Here is a 17,257-nt window from a genome sequence, read left to right on the forward strand (position 1 = left end):
ATACTCCCTTGAGTATCGATACCATTTTTGCATTATGGAATCCAAGGTATCGATACCTTCCTATTATTATCGATACCCACATCAGTATTGATACTAATTGCATCAGTGTCGATACTATTCAACCCATTTCCCTAAATTTAAACCTATAGTATCGCTACTGTTCTACCAGTACCAATACCCTTACCCAGATTTTACAATTTCAACTCGATTTTTACACAAATTTCATTAAATTCTCTTACTTTTACCTCCAACAATACTATTAAACTCGTCATTACTTAACCCAAATAACTTTCCTTCATTAATCTTCCTATAATATCCAAATTCTCTATAGAACACTCCAAACCAAGAATCACACCACTTTTTCATACATGTTTTTAATCATATCCATGCTTCTAATCTCTTATTTATTTCTTTGACAAGTCAAATTTACTTGTAAACCTCAATAAAACTCATATTTCAACATATCATTCAAAAACTCATTTTTTCAATCTCCAATATTTAACTAATCACTTAGTTTTAATCATTCTTGAACTTTCCTTAAGTCTCTATATCACTTAAGGTTTCAAAACTTTCCCATAAACTAAAGAATAAACTAACTCAAAGAAAACTTACCTTGGCTTTGGGGAGAGCATGGGTAACGGGGAAGAATGATAATACTAGCCTTTTAACTTTTTCCTCTTTTCTCTCTTGAATTCCCTAATAAAAATGAATTTTAAATCAATTTCCCTCTAAATGATCAAAATGACCTTTTCATTTTTTCATTCTTACTAATTGATCTTAATTAAATCGTTTCTTATATTTTACCATTTATTCAATTTAATCCTCTAAAATTTTAAATCCTTTCAATATAGTCACCGACTCGATATTTGGCTTGGGCTGATACGCCGCCGCATGAGCTGATCGGACGGCTGGAATTGGCTTGGGCTCACGATTCTTTAGTTACTCTCAAATTGATCTGTAATCTCAGGGGTGTAAGAGGTAAAGGGAAATCTGATAAAGAAGGGTTTTATACGGCCGCGCTTTGGCTTTTCAGTAAGCATCCAAAAACCCTCGCTTTTAATCTTAAGGCGATTGCTGGATTTGGGTATTTTAAGGATTTTCCGGAGATTCTTTATCGGATCCTGGAAGAATACAGAGTAAGAAAGATCCAGAAAAATGAATGGCAAGAAAGAAAAAGAGGGAAAAATCTTCTAAGAAAACCAAGAATCGGATAAAATTCAAGCAAGAAAGTAATGAAAAAGTGGAGGTTTCTGAGAGAGAAATTGAGGGTGTTTTAGAGAATGTGGAGGAAATGGGTAGAGGAATCGATAAGGAGAAAGCTAGGGCTTTGAGGAAAGAGAGGGAGAGAGCGAAAGCAAAAAGGGCTTTAGATAAATATAATTCTGATTCAAACTATAGGCTTTTGTTTGATTGCACTGCTGATTTTTTTGCTGATTACTTGAAATCTGATATTAAGAATTTGAACGATGGGAAATTGTTTGATATCACTTTAGCTGCAAAGTGGTGTCCTTCAATTGATTCATCTTATGATAAGGCTACTTTGATATTCGAGGCGATTGGTAGGAGAGTTTTCCCTCGCGAGAGCGAGGGAGAGTACCAGGGATTGGAGGAAGCGTATTATGCATACAGGGTTCGTGATAGATTGAGGAAACAAGTGCTTGTTCCATTGCATAAGGCGCTCGAGTTGCCGGAGGTTTACATGAGCGCAAATAAATGGAACACACTTCCTTACAATAGGGTGGCATCTGTTGCAATGAAGAATTACAAGGCATTGTTCACAAAGCATGATAATGAGAGGTTTCAGGAGTACCTTGAGCAGGTGAAGACCGGGAATATAAAGATTGCTGCTGGAGCATTGCTTCCGCACGAAATAATTGGGTCATTGGAAGACAAAGATGGAGAGCAAGTGGCTGAGCTACAATGGAAGAGAATGGTGAACGATGTCGCAGAGAAGGGGAAGCTAACCAACTGCATTGCAGTTTGTGATGTTTCTGGGAGTATGTCAGGGATACCAATGGAGGTCTCAGTGGCACTTGGATTGTTGGTTTCTGAGCTCAGTGAGGAGCCTTGGAAGGGAAAAGTGATCACTTTTAGTGCAAATCCCGAGCTTCATTTGATTAAAGGAGACACTCTTAAAGCCAAGATTGAGTTTGTTAGGAACATGGAGTGGGGTGGTAACACAGATTTTCAGAAAGTGTTCGATCAGATATTAGCAGTTGCAGTGGAGGGAAAGCTCAGCGAAGAACAGCTAATAAAGAGAGTATTCGTTTTCAGTGATATGGAATTTGATGATGCCAATGGGAGTCATTCTAAATATTGGGATCATATGAATAATCATGGTAACGGTGATGACGGTAACGGTGATGATGAAATGACTTGGGAGGAGCGTCGAAAGGAGTGGGAGAAGAACAAGCATAACCTATGGAAGACTGATTATGAAGTCATACAACAGAAGTTCCATGACAGTGGGTACAAAAGGGTTCCAGAGATCGTATTTTGGAACCTGCGGAATTGCTAACCAGGATGGAGTGGCACTCGTGAGCGGTTTTTCGAAGAATTTACTGACATTGTTCTTGGAGGAAGGTGGGATTGTGAACCCTCATCAGGTAATGGAATTAGCCATTGCTGGTGAAGAGTACAAGAAACTTGCAGTTCATGATTGATAGGTAAAAGGTTGTTCTTGGTTTCGATTATGGATCATACTTGTTTCTTGTCCTTTTGTTATGGAACATAATACTGGTAACACAAAAGGTTTTGAATAATAACTTGTTCTTTGTTTAAAACATTGCTGATCCACTTCATTTTCACCCTCAACACATAAAAATCTTTTTTCATGTTGCTCTCATTTTTCATTTTATTGTGTTTGATCCTCATAATCTTCCACAGTGTATTCGAATACGTCCATATAAGTGTGAAGATGTGACATTTTGAGGACTATTTATGTCTAGGGATGGATCGATGGAGGAGTAGGTCCCTTGAAAATTTTAAATTCATATATATTATGTTTTCTTTATAGTTTCGATTAATAATTTGTTTTCGCTTATTAAAATTTTATAAATTTTGCATCCGTTATTGTTCATGTCTATTCAAGTGTATAAATTAACTTTCAAGAGATATTTGAATCTTCATCAGATTAATGATTTAGAAAATATTTAGCCGTGAAAAACAAAGGTATTAAAAATAGATTTTGTTGAAAAAATCGAACCATTATAAATTATTATTTCTTTATCATTTCTTCCACAAGATTTATGAAATTCGTTTGAATTTCTGTGAGGCATTATAAACAACTATTGCATAATTATCATTTCTTCCACAAGATTTATTTTATTTTGATTGTTTATTAAGTATGTGTTTGATTCAAATTTTATTTTTTATGTGTTTTATTACGTTTATTATTTAAGATTAATTTTCATAAAAAATTATATTATATATATTTTTTTAATTTTGTCAAATAATTTAATATGATATTTCGTTGTACTACTTATACATGTAACATGAATAAAATAAAAAAGTGTATCAATTAACACATTCTTATATCGGTGTAAGCATGTAAATATCACAATATTTTAATATCTAAAAATAAACACATAATTATACTTGTATAAATATGTTTTTATATTTTCAAAAATAAAAATTATATATATATATATATATTAAGATTTTTATATATAAATTTTGTTAAAAATAATATGAATTAAAAAATAATAATTTTCTATGAACTTCAATATTAATATCTCGACTTTAATATTGAGATTTCAACTTGTTAAAAAATATATATTTCAACGATAATTTGGTAAAACATAGATTTTTCATATCTTATTTTTTTTAACCAAACATTATAATCTTATATTCTTGCCAAACAAATCAAACAAAGTAATCTTACATTCTGTGAACCAAACGAATGTAAGGATTATGTCATCACCACTATCGGTTCTACACCAGAACTCATAATCTCTCTTAATGCGACAAACATGAAAACACTCCCAATCTTAAAATTTTTCTCTCTAGTTTTGAACACATAATATTCCTTAACTATCGACAAATATAAGATTTCTTACATAATTGTTTCTTAACCATTGACAAGAAACAGAAATATAAGGTACCATCTCTATTGTGGAAAAGGTATAAAGAAATGGACTTGATTCATTCAACTACAAATACATTGATACAATTCATATATAAGCATGTCATTTTGGGACTCATATATACCAAAGTTTTCTAAAGAATTTTTCTTTTTTTTCTTCTAATAATTTGGGATAATTACAAGGTAGTATATGATCATAATCTTTCTTAACTATTGACAACGCACAAGTCTTCAATTAGAAGCATTTGAGTCATGAATACAAGCTTACGAAAGCATAAGGTGACTATACAATGCAGAAAAGCTCGTACAAGGCTTCGGTGCAACGGTTATGTAGAAAGATCATAAACAGTAGTCATCATCAGAGCATAGCAGCAAACCATAATCTCCCGAAAACGTAAAACCGCAGCAGCAAATAAGCCGAATCTTACCACCATTGGCAGCAACATTCAGAGGGAACTGTGAGACAAGGGAACCAGATGAAACAATTCTCCAAATCCCCCCACCTGCAGAAAATTATCAGAAATGAGCAAAAAGTCAAAAATAATTTTTGTGGATGGATCATTTGATGTTTAATGCTTTCATAAAATGCATCAGCTGACGGTAATCATTATAAAGTGAGGTTCTATCATCTTTAATCTAAAAAATGGGGAAAGAAGTGAATAAAGGATATTTCCAAATACATTCTTCAGATATGCCATTGTACTACATAACATAAACCACATAAAAGCACACTGCACATATAAAACAAAAGACGTGTTTAGATAAGGGATTGCATCAGAAATAAGGTTCATCGAGCATGTGGAAATACCGACGTTCCGTCCTTTTGTATATGGTTAACTACTTGACATGTACAGTATGGAGTTGCAAGACGGAATGAGAATGATAAAAACCTAGATATTTAAATAAAAGATGGGCACAACAGAGAGACTAATATGAATTAAGAATCAGTATATGAATGGAGATGCTTGCAGCACTTACAAGTAAGCTCACCTCAGTGCATCACGTATCACTGCCAGGCTGCACCACATCAAAGTCGAAAAACATTGTAAAGTTATTTAGTTACAGATGGAGAGCTTCCCAGTCCATTCATCAGCCATACCGTAGTCAATGCTAAGCTCCCTCATAGGAGGGATATTCTCCATTGCAAAAAGCATAAGGTGAGGGAACATCAAGTTATTGTGATCAAACAACACATATTGCACTAGAATATTTGGTCTGAAACTATGGCTAATATAACAAGCAACATTCCTCATCCTTGATACATCCATTGCAAAATCCAATGGTGGGATTGAGGGATTCGATGGATGCACATATTCTGAAAATATTTGAGACAAATCGCCCCATTCTGTCCATCTTTCAGAAAATCGATTGGGATAAATCAATGTATCGCCATTCATCGAGAATATCTGTGCTTGCTCCCTAGTTAGAACCACACCAGTGTATTCGCATATGAAAGCACCTGCTTGTATTAAGACCAAGGATCGAACTCCCCAACCTGTTTCTCTTGACCTAAATATTTCCAATCTGTTTCTCAACCCGTGTTGTGAAACCCGGTTCCGACAAGTTGGTGGGCATTGACAGAAATTCCCACATTCGAATATCACTGGTTTCCCTCTCATGAGAAAACCATTACAATCATAAGCAAAATCACCAGCATTCTTCATAAAACAAAAGCACCCTTCTGTGCACCCGAAACACATTGACATCCAATACCATTACTCGCTTGACTAAATGCATATGGAGGAAACACGGTGTTCACAAGATAATCATAATACATAGGATCATGATCACCGTCAATATCGTTAGAAAGAAAAACTGGAACTTTCTCTTTTCTCATAGACGTATCAAGAGTCAAATAACCCGTCGTCCTAGCAGACAAAGGCCTTGTCCTAAGACTCTCCGCAAACCTAATAACCGAACTACCCATCTCAGGTTGCCCATCAAGTCTCGACAATCTATATTTATAAACACCGAAACCGGACTTCCCCACATCGAACCAACAATCAATAATTTTATATAAACCATCATAAACATAGACTTTACTCGAAACTTTATTCTCGTATTTAATCCCCTAATGACTCTTACCTCAATTCCATGATACATACTCCTTTCTAGAGCTAAATTACCTCCTTCAAGCTTCTGATGCATACATTGCCTTGAAAACTTATCTTGTCCGCCATGACCCGTATATATTATCGTGTCGCCGGCAACTTGATCGTCCTCATATCCGCCTGAAACGATAATGCTGGTGGCAATTGGCTCTCCATTTGAGCTTTGGCTCCCAGGCAAGTAATCGATCCCTGCTTGAACTTGCCCATGTAACCCCATCATACAAAGCTCCATTCAAAAAAAGAACGAGTCACCTACTTCAATACCTGGGATAGCACCCACTATTCTTTTATCACGATTTAACCACATCCCCCGGTCCCTCATCACGGCGGCGGCCCTCAAATCTCCGCGCGTCCGTCGCCCACTCCCCGGACCCGTCCTCTTCCTTCCTCCGTGGTGGCCAAAATGCGGATGGAATCGTACATCATTCGGGTTCGTCTGACGACATTCCGAAAATACATCTCATCTTCCATCCCCAAATTTGTCACCCGAACCAGCTCATTGGATCTTCCTGCCTTGCGACGTGAAACAACGACGGAGAGAGATTGGTCAGGGTTGGACGCGTTAGCCGCAGTTACTTCGGAGCTAGGTTGCGGTTCTTCGGGTACGCGTACGATGGCCCGAGAATCCGGGTCAGGCACTTCGAAGTCGCCGTATTTCTGTAATTTTTTGGCAAAAGAGGAGCGGAAGAGCTCGGAGATTCGGAAATATTCAGAGTACAAGGCGTTCTGGTCGTCGGCTGAAGATGAAACGTTAGGAGGAGGAGCAGTTTCGGAATTAGAAAGAAAATTAGGGGTAGAGCCGGAAAGAGAAAAGAGGAACTTTTCTTGTCGGAAATGGGTAGGTGGCGTTTCGTCCAAAGGTTCTTGCTTGGGTTCAAGTTTAGTGTTAAAAGTTTCACGCCAGCGATGCTGTTGGTGGTGGTTTGGAGAGGATCTGGGTAGACATTGAGGTCTTGAAGAGGTACAGTGGAACCCATTTGGTGATTACTAATGTTTAAACAGAAATGTCAAGGGATTTAGTAAGGGTTGCTTTCATGGCGGAATCTTTTTAGGAGAAAGAGCATTTTATTTTCATTTTCAAGGAAAAGGAAATGTATTTTTTAGGTACATCGGATTGTTCCAGGCTAAGTAAGCTTAATTTAAGGTAAAAAAACGGAACATCGGTTCAAATATATTTATCTAAATACGAGTTGACTATAATAATTTTATTCTTTTTTTAATCCGTTAAAGCTTCGCGAATATTAGAACCGTTTAATATTAAATAATTAAGTGTTATATTTAAAAAAATATTATTTTATATTTATTTTAGATTAATTAAAAATATTTAAAATTTTAAATTACTAATAAATATAAAAAATAAAGTTAAACCTACAATTTTAAATTTCTTTTAAAAGTATTTCGATCCATGTAATTTTAATTTTCTATACTTATAGTTTAAGCATCAACAAACAACATAAGTTAAACTCTTTTTATTTAACTCATTATTTTATTTTATTTCCTTTCGATTTGATTTTAAAAATATAAAAAAGGAAAAAATGAACCAAAGTCGTCGTCAACTACCGATACCTTTATCAAAATTGATTTTAATTATCGATGATTTTAGTATTTATTGTAGCATTCGCTCAATTTCTCTAAATATTTTTCCAATATCAATATTTTGTCACGAATTAGGGGTGAAGAATTGAGATTTTAGAAAATGATAGAAAGGAATTTAGAATAAACTTGTCTATTCATTCATAATGATTCTAATGGAATCAGGTACAGTTTTATATAATTACAAGTACCCACAACTGGCATGTACTGGAAATCTAACAAAATAACTAAATTATGTTGACTCATGCAGGATTATATGTAGCTGGCGTCACAGCAAATTACAACCCGTGGCCCACCACTAATCAGGCCCATGTCTTGCCTCATCTGACCCAATCACCTCCTCAACTTTGGTCCCAACGGTAAGTTTCCTCCCAGCCTTTTCGTTCACCATTTCTTGTCAATTTCCTCCCAATTCCCATTTTTTCAACTCTAATTCCTCTTCCATCATGACAATACCCCCTCCATTAGAGGATCCTTGTCCCCAAGGATCGAAATCTGGAAATTGCATCTTGAGCACCGTATAATCTTCCCAAGTCGCTTCTATTGGCCCCATATTCGTCCATTGAATGAGTAGCTGTGTGACTGCTTGGTTATGGCGTTTTACGGTTCGCTTATTCAACACAATGGCTGGGTAAACCTTTAACTGACCATCAATCGTGATATCTGGAGGATCAATTGAAGGTACTATTCCTTTTCCAACCTTTTTCTTTAATAAACTGATATTAAATACGGGATGCAGTTTCGAATTTGATGGTAACTGTAACTTGTATGCCACTTGACCAATTCATTGTTGGATTTTGTAGGGACCAAAGTATCTCATAGCCACCTTCAAATTCTTCCTTAAAGCTAGAGAGGTCTTTCTGTAGGGTTGAAGCTTCAGGTAAACCTCATCTCCAACATTAAACTCTCTGTATGTTCTATGTCTATCAGTTATCTGTTTCATACGATTACTGGCCTTATTTAATTACTCCTTTAACAACGTATTTAATTGATTACGTTGCTTCATTATATCTTGAACTGCCCTAATCTTATACTCTCTTGACCATTTTAAAGTAGAAGGTTTGTAACCATAGAGTGCCTCAAATAGGGTCATTCCCAAGGCAGTGTGGTAATTAGTATTATACCACCACTCTGCTTGAGGTAGCCACTTGGACTATGAAGATGGTTTGACAAAACACATGTATATAAGATACGGCTCCAGGCACTGATTAAGCTTTTATGTTTGTCCATCCGTTTCTGGATGATATGCAGTACTGAAAAACGTGGTTGTTCCCAATTATTTCAATAATTCCTTCCAAAAGAGACTAGTAAAAGTCTTGTCTCTATCTGAAATAACAACTTTAGGAGGTCCATGTAGTTTATAGACTTGATCCAAATAAAACTTGGCAATTTCTACCACTGTATAAGGATATGACAGTGGTAAGAAATGAACATATTTCGTAAATTTATCTATCACCACTAGAATGCATGTGTGTTTCATAGAAGCTGGTAAACCTTCAATGAAGTCCATTGTAATGACTTCCCAAGCATTATTTGGAACTGGAATAGGCTGTAACAAGCCTGGTTTAGCAATGTGTTCAATTTTAGTCCTTTGACATACTTCACATTGCTGCACATGCTGTTGTATCATAGTTTTCATTCTAGGCCAAAAAAATTGGACATGATTCTTTGATAGGTAGCTTGAATACCTGAGTGTCCTCCTAGTGCTGAGTCATGTAAAGCCAAAATAATCTTTTCTCTTAGATCCCCCTTGCTGCCTACATATACTTTATTCTTAAAATACAGAACTCTTTAAACCAATTTCATGTCTTCTATAGCATCTGATTGAAGAACCAAAATAGGCAGTTTCTCTTGTGCAATAGCATCATCCTCATAACTCTATTCAATATCCTGTATCAAAGTAGGAGTGATAACTGTTATGCCCATTTGTAAAAATTCTCCAGAATCTCCTTGTTGTCTAGAAAGAGCATGCTACTTTATTATGCTTGCCCTTTCTGTACTGAATTGTATAATCCAGCCCCAAAAATTTAGTAAGTCCCTTTTTATGAATAGTTTTAGTTAGTTTATGCTCCAGTAGATGTTTTAGGGATTCATGATCTGTCTTGATAACAAAATGTCCACTTTCCAAATAGTGTCTACATGGGAGACTGCCATTACAATTGCTAGATATTACTTTTCATAGATTGAAAGGTTTGTATGCTTTGGTCCAAGAGCTTTACTGAGATAAGCTATAGGCCTTCCTTCCTGAGACAACACTGCTCCAATGCCCTTTGAACTAGCATCTGTTTCCACACAAAAAATTCTGCTCAAAATTAGGTAAGGCCAGAACTAAGGCTTTACACAACTTGTTTCAATTCTTCAAATGCTGCCATTGCTTCCTGAGTCCAATAAAATCCTTCTTTTTTGAGAATATTAGTCAAAGGTTTTCTCAGCTCTCCATATTCTTTAATGAATTTTCTGTAGTATCCTGTCAAACCTAAGAACACCCTCAATGCTTTCAAATTCTTAGATAAAGGCCATTGTTGCATGGCTTCAATCTTAGCAGGATCAGTAGCCACTCCCTGTGCTGAAATCGCATGCCCCAAATACTCCACTTGTTGTTGTCTAAAAAAGCATTTGCTCCTTTTAGCATATAACTTATTCTTCAGCAGAATCTTTAAAACAATTCTTAGATGTTGTTCATGTTCTGCCAAGCTAGAGCTGTAAACTAAAATGTCATCAAAGAGCACTAGAACAAATCTTCTTAAATATTCACCAAATAAATCATTCATCAATGCTTGAAAAGTAGCTGGAGCATTAGTAAGCCCAAAGGGCATTACCTTAAATTCATAATGTCCTTGGTGAGTTCTAAAAGTAGTATTGTGAATGTCCTCTTCCTTAATTCTGATTTGCCAATATCCAGACCTTAGATCAATTTTTGAGAAGAATGCAGCTTCATTAAGTTCATCTAGTAAATCTTCCACTATAGGAATAAGAAATTTGTTCTTGATGGTAGCAGAGTTGAGCTATCTGTAATCTACACAGAATCTCCAAGTTCTATCCTTCTTCTTGATTAGTAGGCAAGGAGAAGGAAAAGGGCTTTGACTAACTTGAATGATAGAACTTGATAGCATTTTAGCAATCTGTTTTTCTACTTCAACCTTATGAGGGTGTGTAAACCTGTAGGGTCTGAGATTCACAGGTTGTGAGTCTTGTTTTAGGAAAATAGCATGATCATGTTTCCTTCTTGGAGGCATTCCTTTAGGTTCTTCAAAAATTTCCTAAAATTATTCCAGTAAATTTTGAAGTGATACAGGAGTTGTATTGTCAGCAACTTCAGCACTCAACCAGAAAATTTCTCCACTCAATTCAGTATCATTTTCTGCTAATTTCTGAAAATTTTCTCATGTGATGGTTCTGACTAGGGGTAATTTTTGAGTTCCCTTAATAACAAAAATATTCTCTTCTTTCATTAAACTGATAATCATGGTCTTAAAGTCCATCAAAATGGGCATGAATTCCTCCATCCAATCCACACCAAGCACCATGTCACTGCCTCATAAGGACAAGACTCTAAAATAATGTTGAAATTCATATTCTTGCATCTTCCAGTTCACCTTGTTACTCCTAGCATTGTTGTACAACTTCTCTCCATTAGCTACTGTAATTACTAATGGTGGAGTGTTTACTAATTCCACTCATTCCTTAGCCCACTTAGGAGTTACAAAACTATGAGTGCTTCCACTGTCTATCAGTATATTCACTGGCTTTCCCCTGATAAACCCTTCTATTCTCAGAGTGGTGTGACCCACATTTCCTGTAATGGCATTAATGGATATTTCCAGAGCTTCCTTCTCTACTTCTTCCTTTTCTCCAGATTCTTCTTCAGTCATATCATTTTCAGCAGACTCTTCTTCTTCTTCCATGCAATTTAGTTGTCTGACCTTGTATTGATGTCCAGGGGTAAACTTTTCCCCACATGTAAAGCACAAACTTGTTTTAGCCATCATACCACTGTTCAAGTTCTTTGGATGAGTATTCTGAGGTATGTAAGAAAAATTTATGGTAGGAACTTTATACTTTTTAGTCTCAACCTCATTTGCCAACTCATAAAGTTTGGCTTGCCTATATGCATCAGATAGAGTTTTAGGCTTCAATACCTTAACCTTGTGCTTAAGATATTCCTTGAGGCCACTAATGAAGATGGAAACAAAATAATCTTCCCCCAGATGCATATTCTGTTGTAGCAAATAAGGTTTCAACTCCTAAAAATTTTCTTGATACTCTTCCACACTTCCCTTTTGCATTAACTTGTTAAACTCTTCAATAATGTCTGAATAATTTCTATCACAGAAACTATGGCACAAGTCTGTCTCAAATTCATGCCATGTTACTCTATACTTCTGCATAATATAGCCATCAAACCAAGTCTCAGGCTTCCCCATTAGATATATGGCAGCTACCTCCATTTTCTGCTCTTCTGGAATTCAAAATAGATTAAAGTATTTTTGGCATTTTCTAATCCATCCTCTAGGATTGTTACCATCAAACATTTGTAACTCTATTTTTGGTCGAGATAAGACAGACCTCGAGCTTCCAAAAGGACCTCTAAATGAATTTTTATTATCAATATCTCTTTCACTGCCCATTTTAATCTCACTAGCACTAGATACATTGTTATCTAGCTATAACTTCTGATTCATAGGCATAGAACTATGGAAAGCTACTGGTTTAGATGCTAAAATGCCTCGTTCATTAGGTTGATAAGAATACATCTCTTTGCCTCCTATTACAGTAACTTGTATAAGAACCTTGCCTATTGACTTGAGATATCAGTTTCCTGGTTGTCTTTCTTCTTACCATCACTTGTTTCCTCTTCAGAAGTTTTATCTCCTTCTTTTCTCCTCAGGATTTTCAGGATACTAGTCAAATATCCTTTCTGTTAAGCAAACTCAGATTCTAGGTTCTCCAACCTTTGCTACTTCTTTCCCCCCATTTTAGCATTTGGGTATCATCTCTCAAATCTGCCACTTGATTTTGTAACTCCTTAATGCTCTGTTGAAGGGCAGTCAATGCTGCATCATCTGCCATTATTTGAGCTTTCTTCTGCTTTCCCAGTTTTCTGGTTGACCAAGATCTAGGCTCTGATTACCAATTTGTCACGAATTAGGGGTGAAGAATTGAGATTTCAGAAAATGATAGAAAGGAATTTAGAAGAAACTTGTGTATTCATTCATAAAAATGATTCCAATGGAATCAGGTACAGTTTTATACAATTACAAGTACCGACAGCTGGCATGTACTGGAAATCTAACAAAATAACTAAATTATGCTGACTCATGCAGGATCATATGTAGCTGGCGTCACAGCAGATTAGAACCCGTGGCCTACCATTAATCAGTCCCATGTCTTGCCTCAGCTGACCCAATCTCCTCCTCAACTCTGGTCCCAACGGTAAGTTTCCTCCCAGCCCTCTCGTTCACTATTTCTTCCCCGTTCCAAATCCCTAATTGAGTCAATTTCTTCTAATTTCCCCTTTTTTCAACCCTAATTCCTCTTCCATCATGACATATTTCAATAATTTAATCTCAAATATTTATAAAATATTATGAAAAATACATAAATTGTTATAATATTTGAATGTCTACTTAAAATGTTATTTTTTGATTAAATATAAATTGTCAATATATTAGAATATAAAGTTGCAATAATTTATATATTTTTATACTAAAATTGTGTGTATATTTGAGTAAAATTCTTTGTAGTTCTTCTTTTCTTACTTTAGGCCTTGAGTTTAAACAACTACATCTATAGGGTGTGTGTACGTTATTAAAGACTAAAATAGCAATGAATATATATTGTATTGTAATCACTTCAGACTATCTAAAAAAAGATTAAATTTCTTTAGGGTAGAATTCTTGTTAACATCATAAATTGTATCCAAACATTCTAATAGTTTGAATCCACTTTATAATTTCAAACATTCCTTTCAAATTAATTTGGGGAAATGAGATTCGATTTTTTTTTCATTATATAATAATTGATTTTTTACATTGAAATTATATAATAAATTGTAAGGTGAAAATTCACTTTTGAAATAATATTAAATAATTAGTAAATTATTTTTAAATTAAATAAAGTTTAGTGTTTCTATGTGATTATTGGAATTAAGGAAGTAAATGTAGCTACATTTAAATAATTTAAATGTGTTTTATATTAAAAAAAAGGTAGAATTGATTGATGATATTATTATACGAAGGTAAAAGTACTCCGATGGAGTTCTGAAAAAAAAATTGCTTTAATGGTGTATTGTACAAATTATTTGATGAAATGGGGTAAATGTTATAGTGAACGTCGAAAGTCAGTCGAAGCACTTGACGCTTTTCGAAAGATGGCCGAAGTACCTGTTGTCTTCAAACTTTTCACGAAAATTACTACCATGGCTAGCTAAAACCTCATTTTCTGCCTCTTCAAGCTTCCATTTCCATGGAAACTGAAATAATGCATTAAACCAGGGAAGCTACTGCCACAATTCGTGTCTGGCCAAAATCTTCCTCTCCGCCTCTTCAAACTTTTCATGGATGCTACGATGGTGTATTAAACCAGACCTACACTGATTCTTTCATGGAAGCTCATGTCATGCCTGGTCAAAATACATATCAAAAGCTTGAAGACATCAGGTATTTCGATCGACTTCTGAAATACGATAGATGCTCCTGCCGACTTCCCCCTCCACTATTCATTTCAAAAAATAATTTATCTAATACACCATTTCAGCCATTTTTCTTTTTTAATCTCCATCATCAGAGCATCTTTACCATCATATGGATATTGGTATTTATATTTAATTTTAAATTGGAAATTTTGGCCCCGCAAATTCAATTGGATATGTTTAACAATGTCGTTTTGGTCATGGGTAACCCATAAATCGACCTATCCTGAACCAAGGATTTGCGTGTTTGAAGTAATTACTTTCTGGCTGTCTCTCTTTTTCCCATTGTTCATTTTGATCCCTCAATTTCTAATTTAGTTATTAATTGTGCTCCAACCATTTCAATTCTTTTAATATAGTCCATATTACATTTTTAGATGTTCTTTTGACCTCGTTAGCTTTTAATTTTATTAATTAAGTTCCTTAAATTATTATTTAATAATCATCGAGTTATTTTGATGTTAAAGGTGATTAAATTAGGGATTATGTTTGTGATTGAGACTGCCCGTCTTCTTGAAAAAGGCTAGCAACTCATATTTAAGGTTCTTAAGATCAAATTTAGGAGATTAAGGTGAGTATACCTCGAACTCTAAAGTGTCTCACGAGTTTTACAAGTATGATGTCTTGTCTGCCCTATTTTAACCCTCAATATGATATTCAAGTAGGAATAAGGAAAAGTATTAAATTACTCATAATCATAATTAATGATTATTAATATATATTAAATTCTAGAACTTGATGAAAATGTCGTAAGACATTAATACTTCACAAGTTAAGACTCTTACTTCTAGATCAATAAGTGATTGAAATGCCATCAAGTAAATGAAATGACTAAATTGTCCTTGACTCTAATTATTGATGAGTAATGTCTAAAAATTGGGTGAAAATACTCTAAGACCCTCGTGCTAAATAATTAAGTGACCCAGCCATAATATGTAAAGTGTATGATATATTCTCGAGTGAAAAATTACTAAAATGCTCTTATGAGCTAACATTTCTAAAATGTCTATGGGTTTAAATGACTAAAATATCCTAAAATGTTTTTTTATTAATCTAAGGTGATTACAATGTAATATTTGTTCTAAAAATTCTCAACCATTTGACAACGAAAGTTTAAACACCTTTGCTCGAATTTGAAACCTCTAAGTATAACAATCATCCCTTTAACCACTGAGATAGTTTGATTCGTGTAAAATATCCTAATATGTTAAAAATAATATGTTAATATAAGCGAGAAAATGATTAAGATACCATTATGAGTAGAAAAATACTAAAAAGGCTCATATTAGTTGAACTTATCAAAATACCCTTATATAGGAAAAATTATTAAAATACTGGTATGATTAGTTAGTTGGATTTTAAGGGTCCAAGATGTTTATAAACACATTAGAAGATGTAGTATTGACTGTTATGAATGTTATGTGATCGATGTTTTGAAAATAACGTGTTGTATTACTTGTTAAGTGATATTATGAGGCTTTTGATAAGCCCTCTTTATTGTGTTGAATAAGAATGTCAAGGTAAAAGCCTCATGTTCTTAAAATTGTCAAAGGCATTATATATATGTTGTATACATTTATAAAATGTTCATGAAAATAGAAACATAAAAATATTCATGCATAAAGAATGAATTGTTCATGAATCATAAAACTATCACAAGTTTCGATATGCATGGTATAATCAATTGTTGAAGGCTTATGGTGTTCTAATTGTCTAAGTAAATTAAATAGAGGCTATATGGTGTAATGACATGTCTATGGTCAAGTAGTTGTGTATTTGGACTTTCGGGTTCGTCCACCTTACGTGATTACTTCTGTTTGGTGTGAGTTTAAGATTCCGATGCGTATTTTGACCTTTGGATTTGTTTACCTTACGTGATTACTTCTGTTTGGTGTGAGTTAAACATTTTAGTATGCATTTGGACTTTTGGGTTCGTCCACATTATATGATTGATTCCATTTGGTGAGTTTAGCATTTCGATGTGTTGGGTCTTCATGTTCGTCCATATTGCGTTAATTGTTCTACTTGATATTGAGTTAGCCCTATGGTGTATTTAGACCTATGAATTCGTCCACCCTTGTATGTCAAGTTCTACATTGATGTTGAGTTTTATGAGCATTTTCATTGACATTATGACTCACATCACCTAGATAGATACTTTTATAGTTTACTTCATGATCGACTAAAAGCAGGTCTAATATTATGACATTGATGTTCATATGCATGATATACACACGTGTTGCTGATGGAGTTAAGCATGTTAACTCATATAAGAAAATTTTAGTATAACTTGTGTTGGACAAAAGTCGTTAGTTCCGAGAATTATATCGAAAAATAGAATGATAATAATAATTATCAAATATCATTATAAAAATTAATGATAAAGAGTTTGATTATGGTCTCGGTGTAACACTCCAACCCGATATCCAACCGAATACGAGTTTGAGGCGTCATATTACTTTACAAACTTTGACTTTTAAAGAAAACCGAAGAAATTTTTTTTTAACTTTCATTAAAATAACATTTTTACTTTACATAAGTTGACCCAAACAAGACACAACTGATCAAATCATTTGTAACTAACATATTTCTTACATGCCAACACACTACATACAACAAAATACATACTGTGACTTTACTTCTGATCAGATCGCTGAGTGAAGATATGTTGCTCTGCAATTTCCTATTCTCGATTCTTTTGCTCTTCGGAACCTACGTGTAAAAACACTTACACGCTAAGTCATAGACTTAGTGAGGCATAATTACATAATAAAGAAT

The 17,257-nt window shown here is 34.5% G+C and overlaps 1 protein-coding gene and 2 pseudogenes across 1 annotated transcript; 1 reads left to right on the top strand and 2 right to left on the bottom strand.

Moving 5' to 3' along the window:
* The first annotated feature begins 876 nt into the window (after positions 1 to 876).
* Positions 877 to 2,849, top strand: LOC120148831 (annotated as a pseudogene).
* Positions 2,850 to 5,007: 2,158 nt separating this feature from the next.
* Positions 5,008 to 7,243, bottom strand: LOC120148858 (annotated as a pseudogene).
* A 2,881-nt stretch (positions 7,244 to 10,124) lies between these two features.
* On the bottom strand, positions 10,125 to 10,559 carry LOC120148794 (uncharacterized mitochondrial protein AtMg00860-like). The gene has a single exon (XM_039161807.1). It carries the CDS (start codon positions 10,557 to 10,559, stop codon positions 10,125 to 10,127), a length of 435 nt encoding a protein of 144 aa, XP_039017738.1.
* Between the last annotated feature and the right edge of the window lie 6,698 nt (positions 10,560 to 17,257).

This window comes from Hibiscus syriacus, unplaced genomic scaffold (assembly GCF_006381635.1).
Source record: "Hibiscus syriacus cultivar Baekdansim isolate YM2019G1 unplaced genomic scaffold, ASM638163v2 tig00110987_pilon, whole genome shotgun sequence".
NCBI classification, from domain to species: domain Eukaryota; kingdom Viridiplantae; phylum Streptophyta; class Magnoliopsida; order Malvales; family Malvaceae; genus Hibiscus; species Hibiscus syriacus.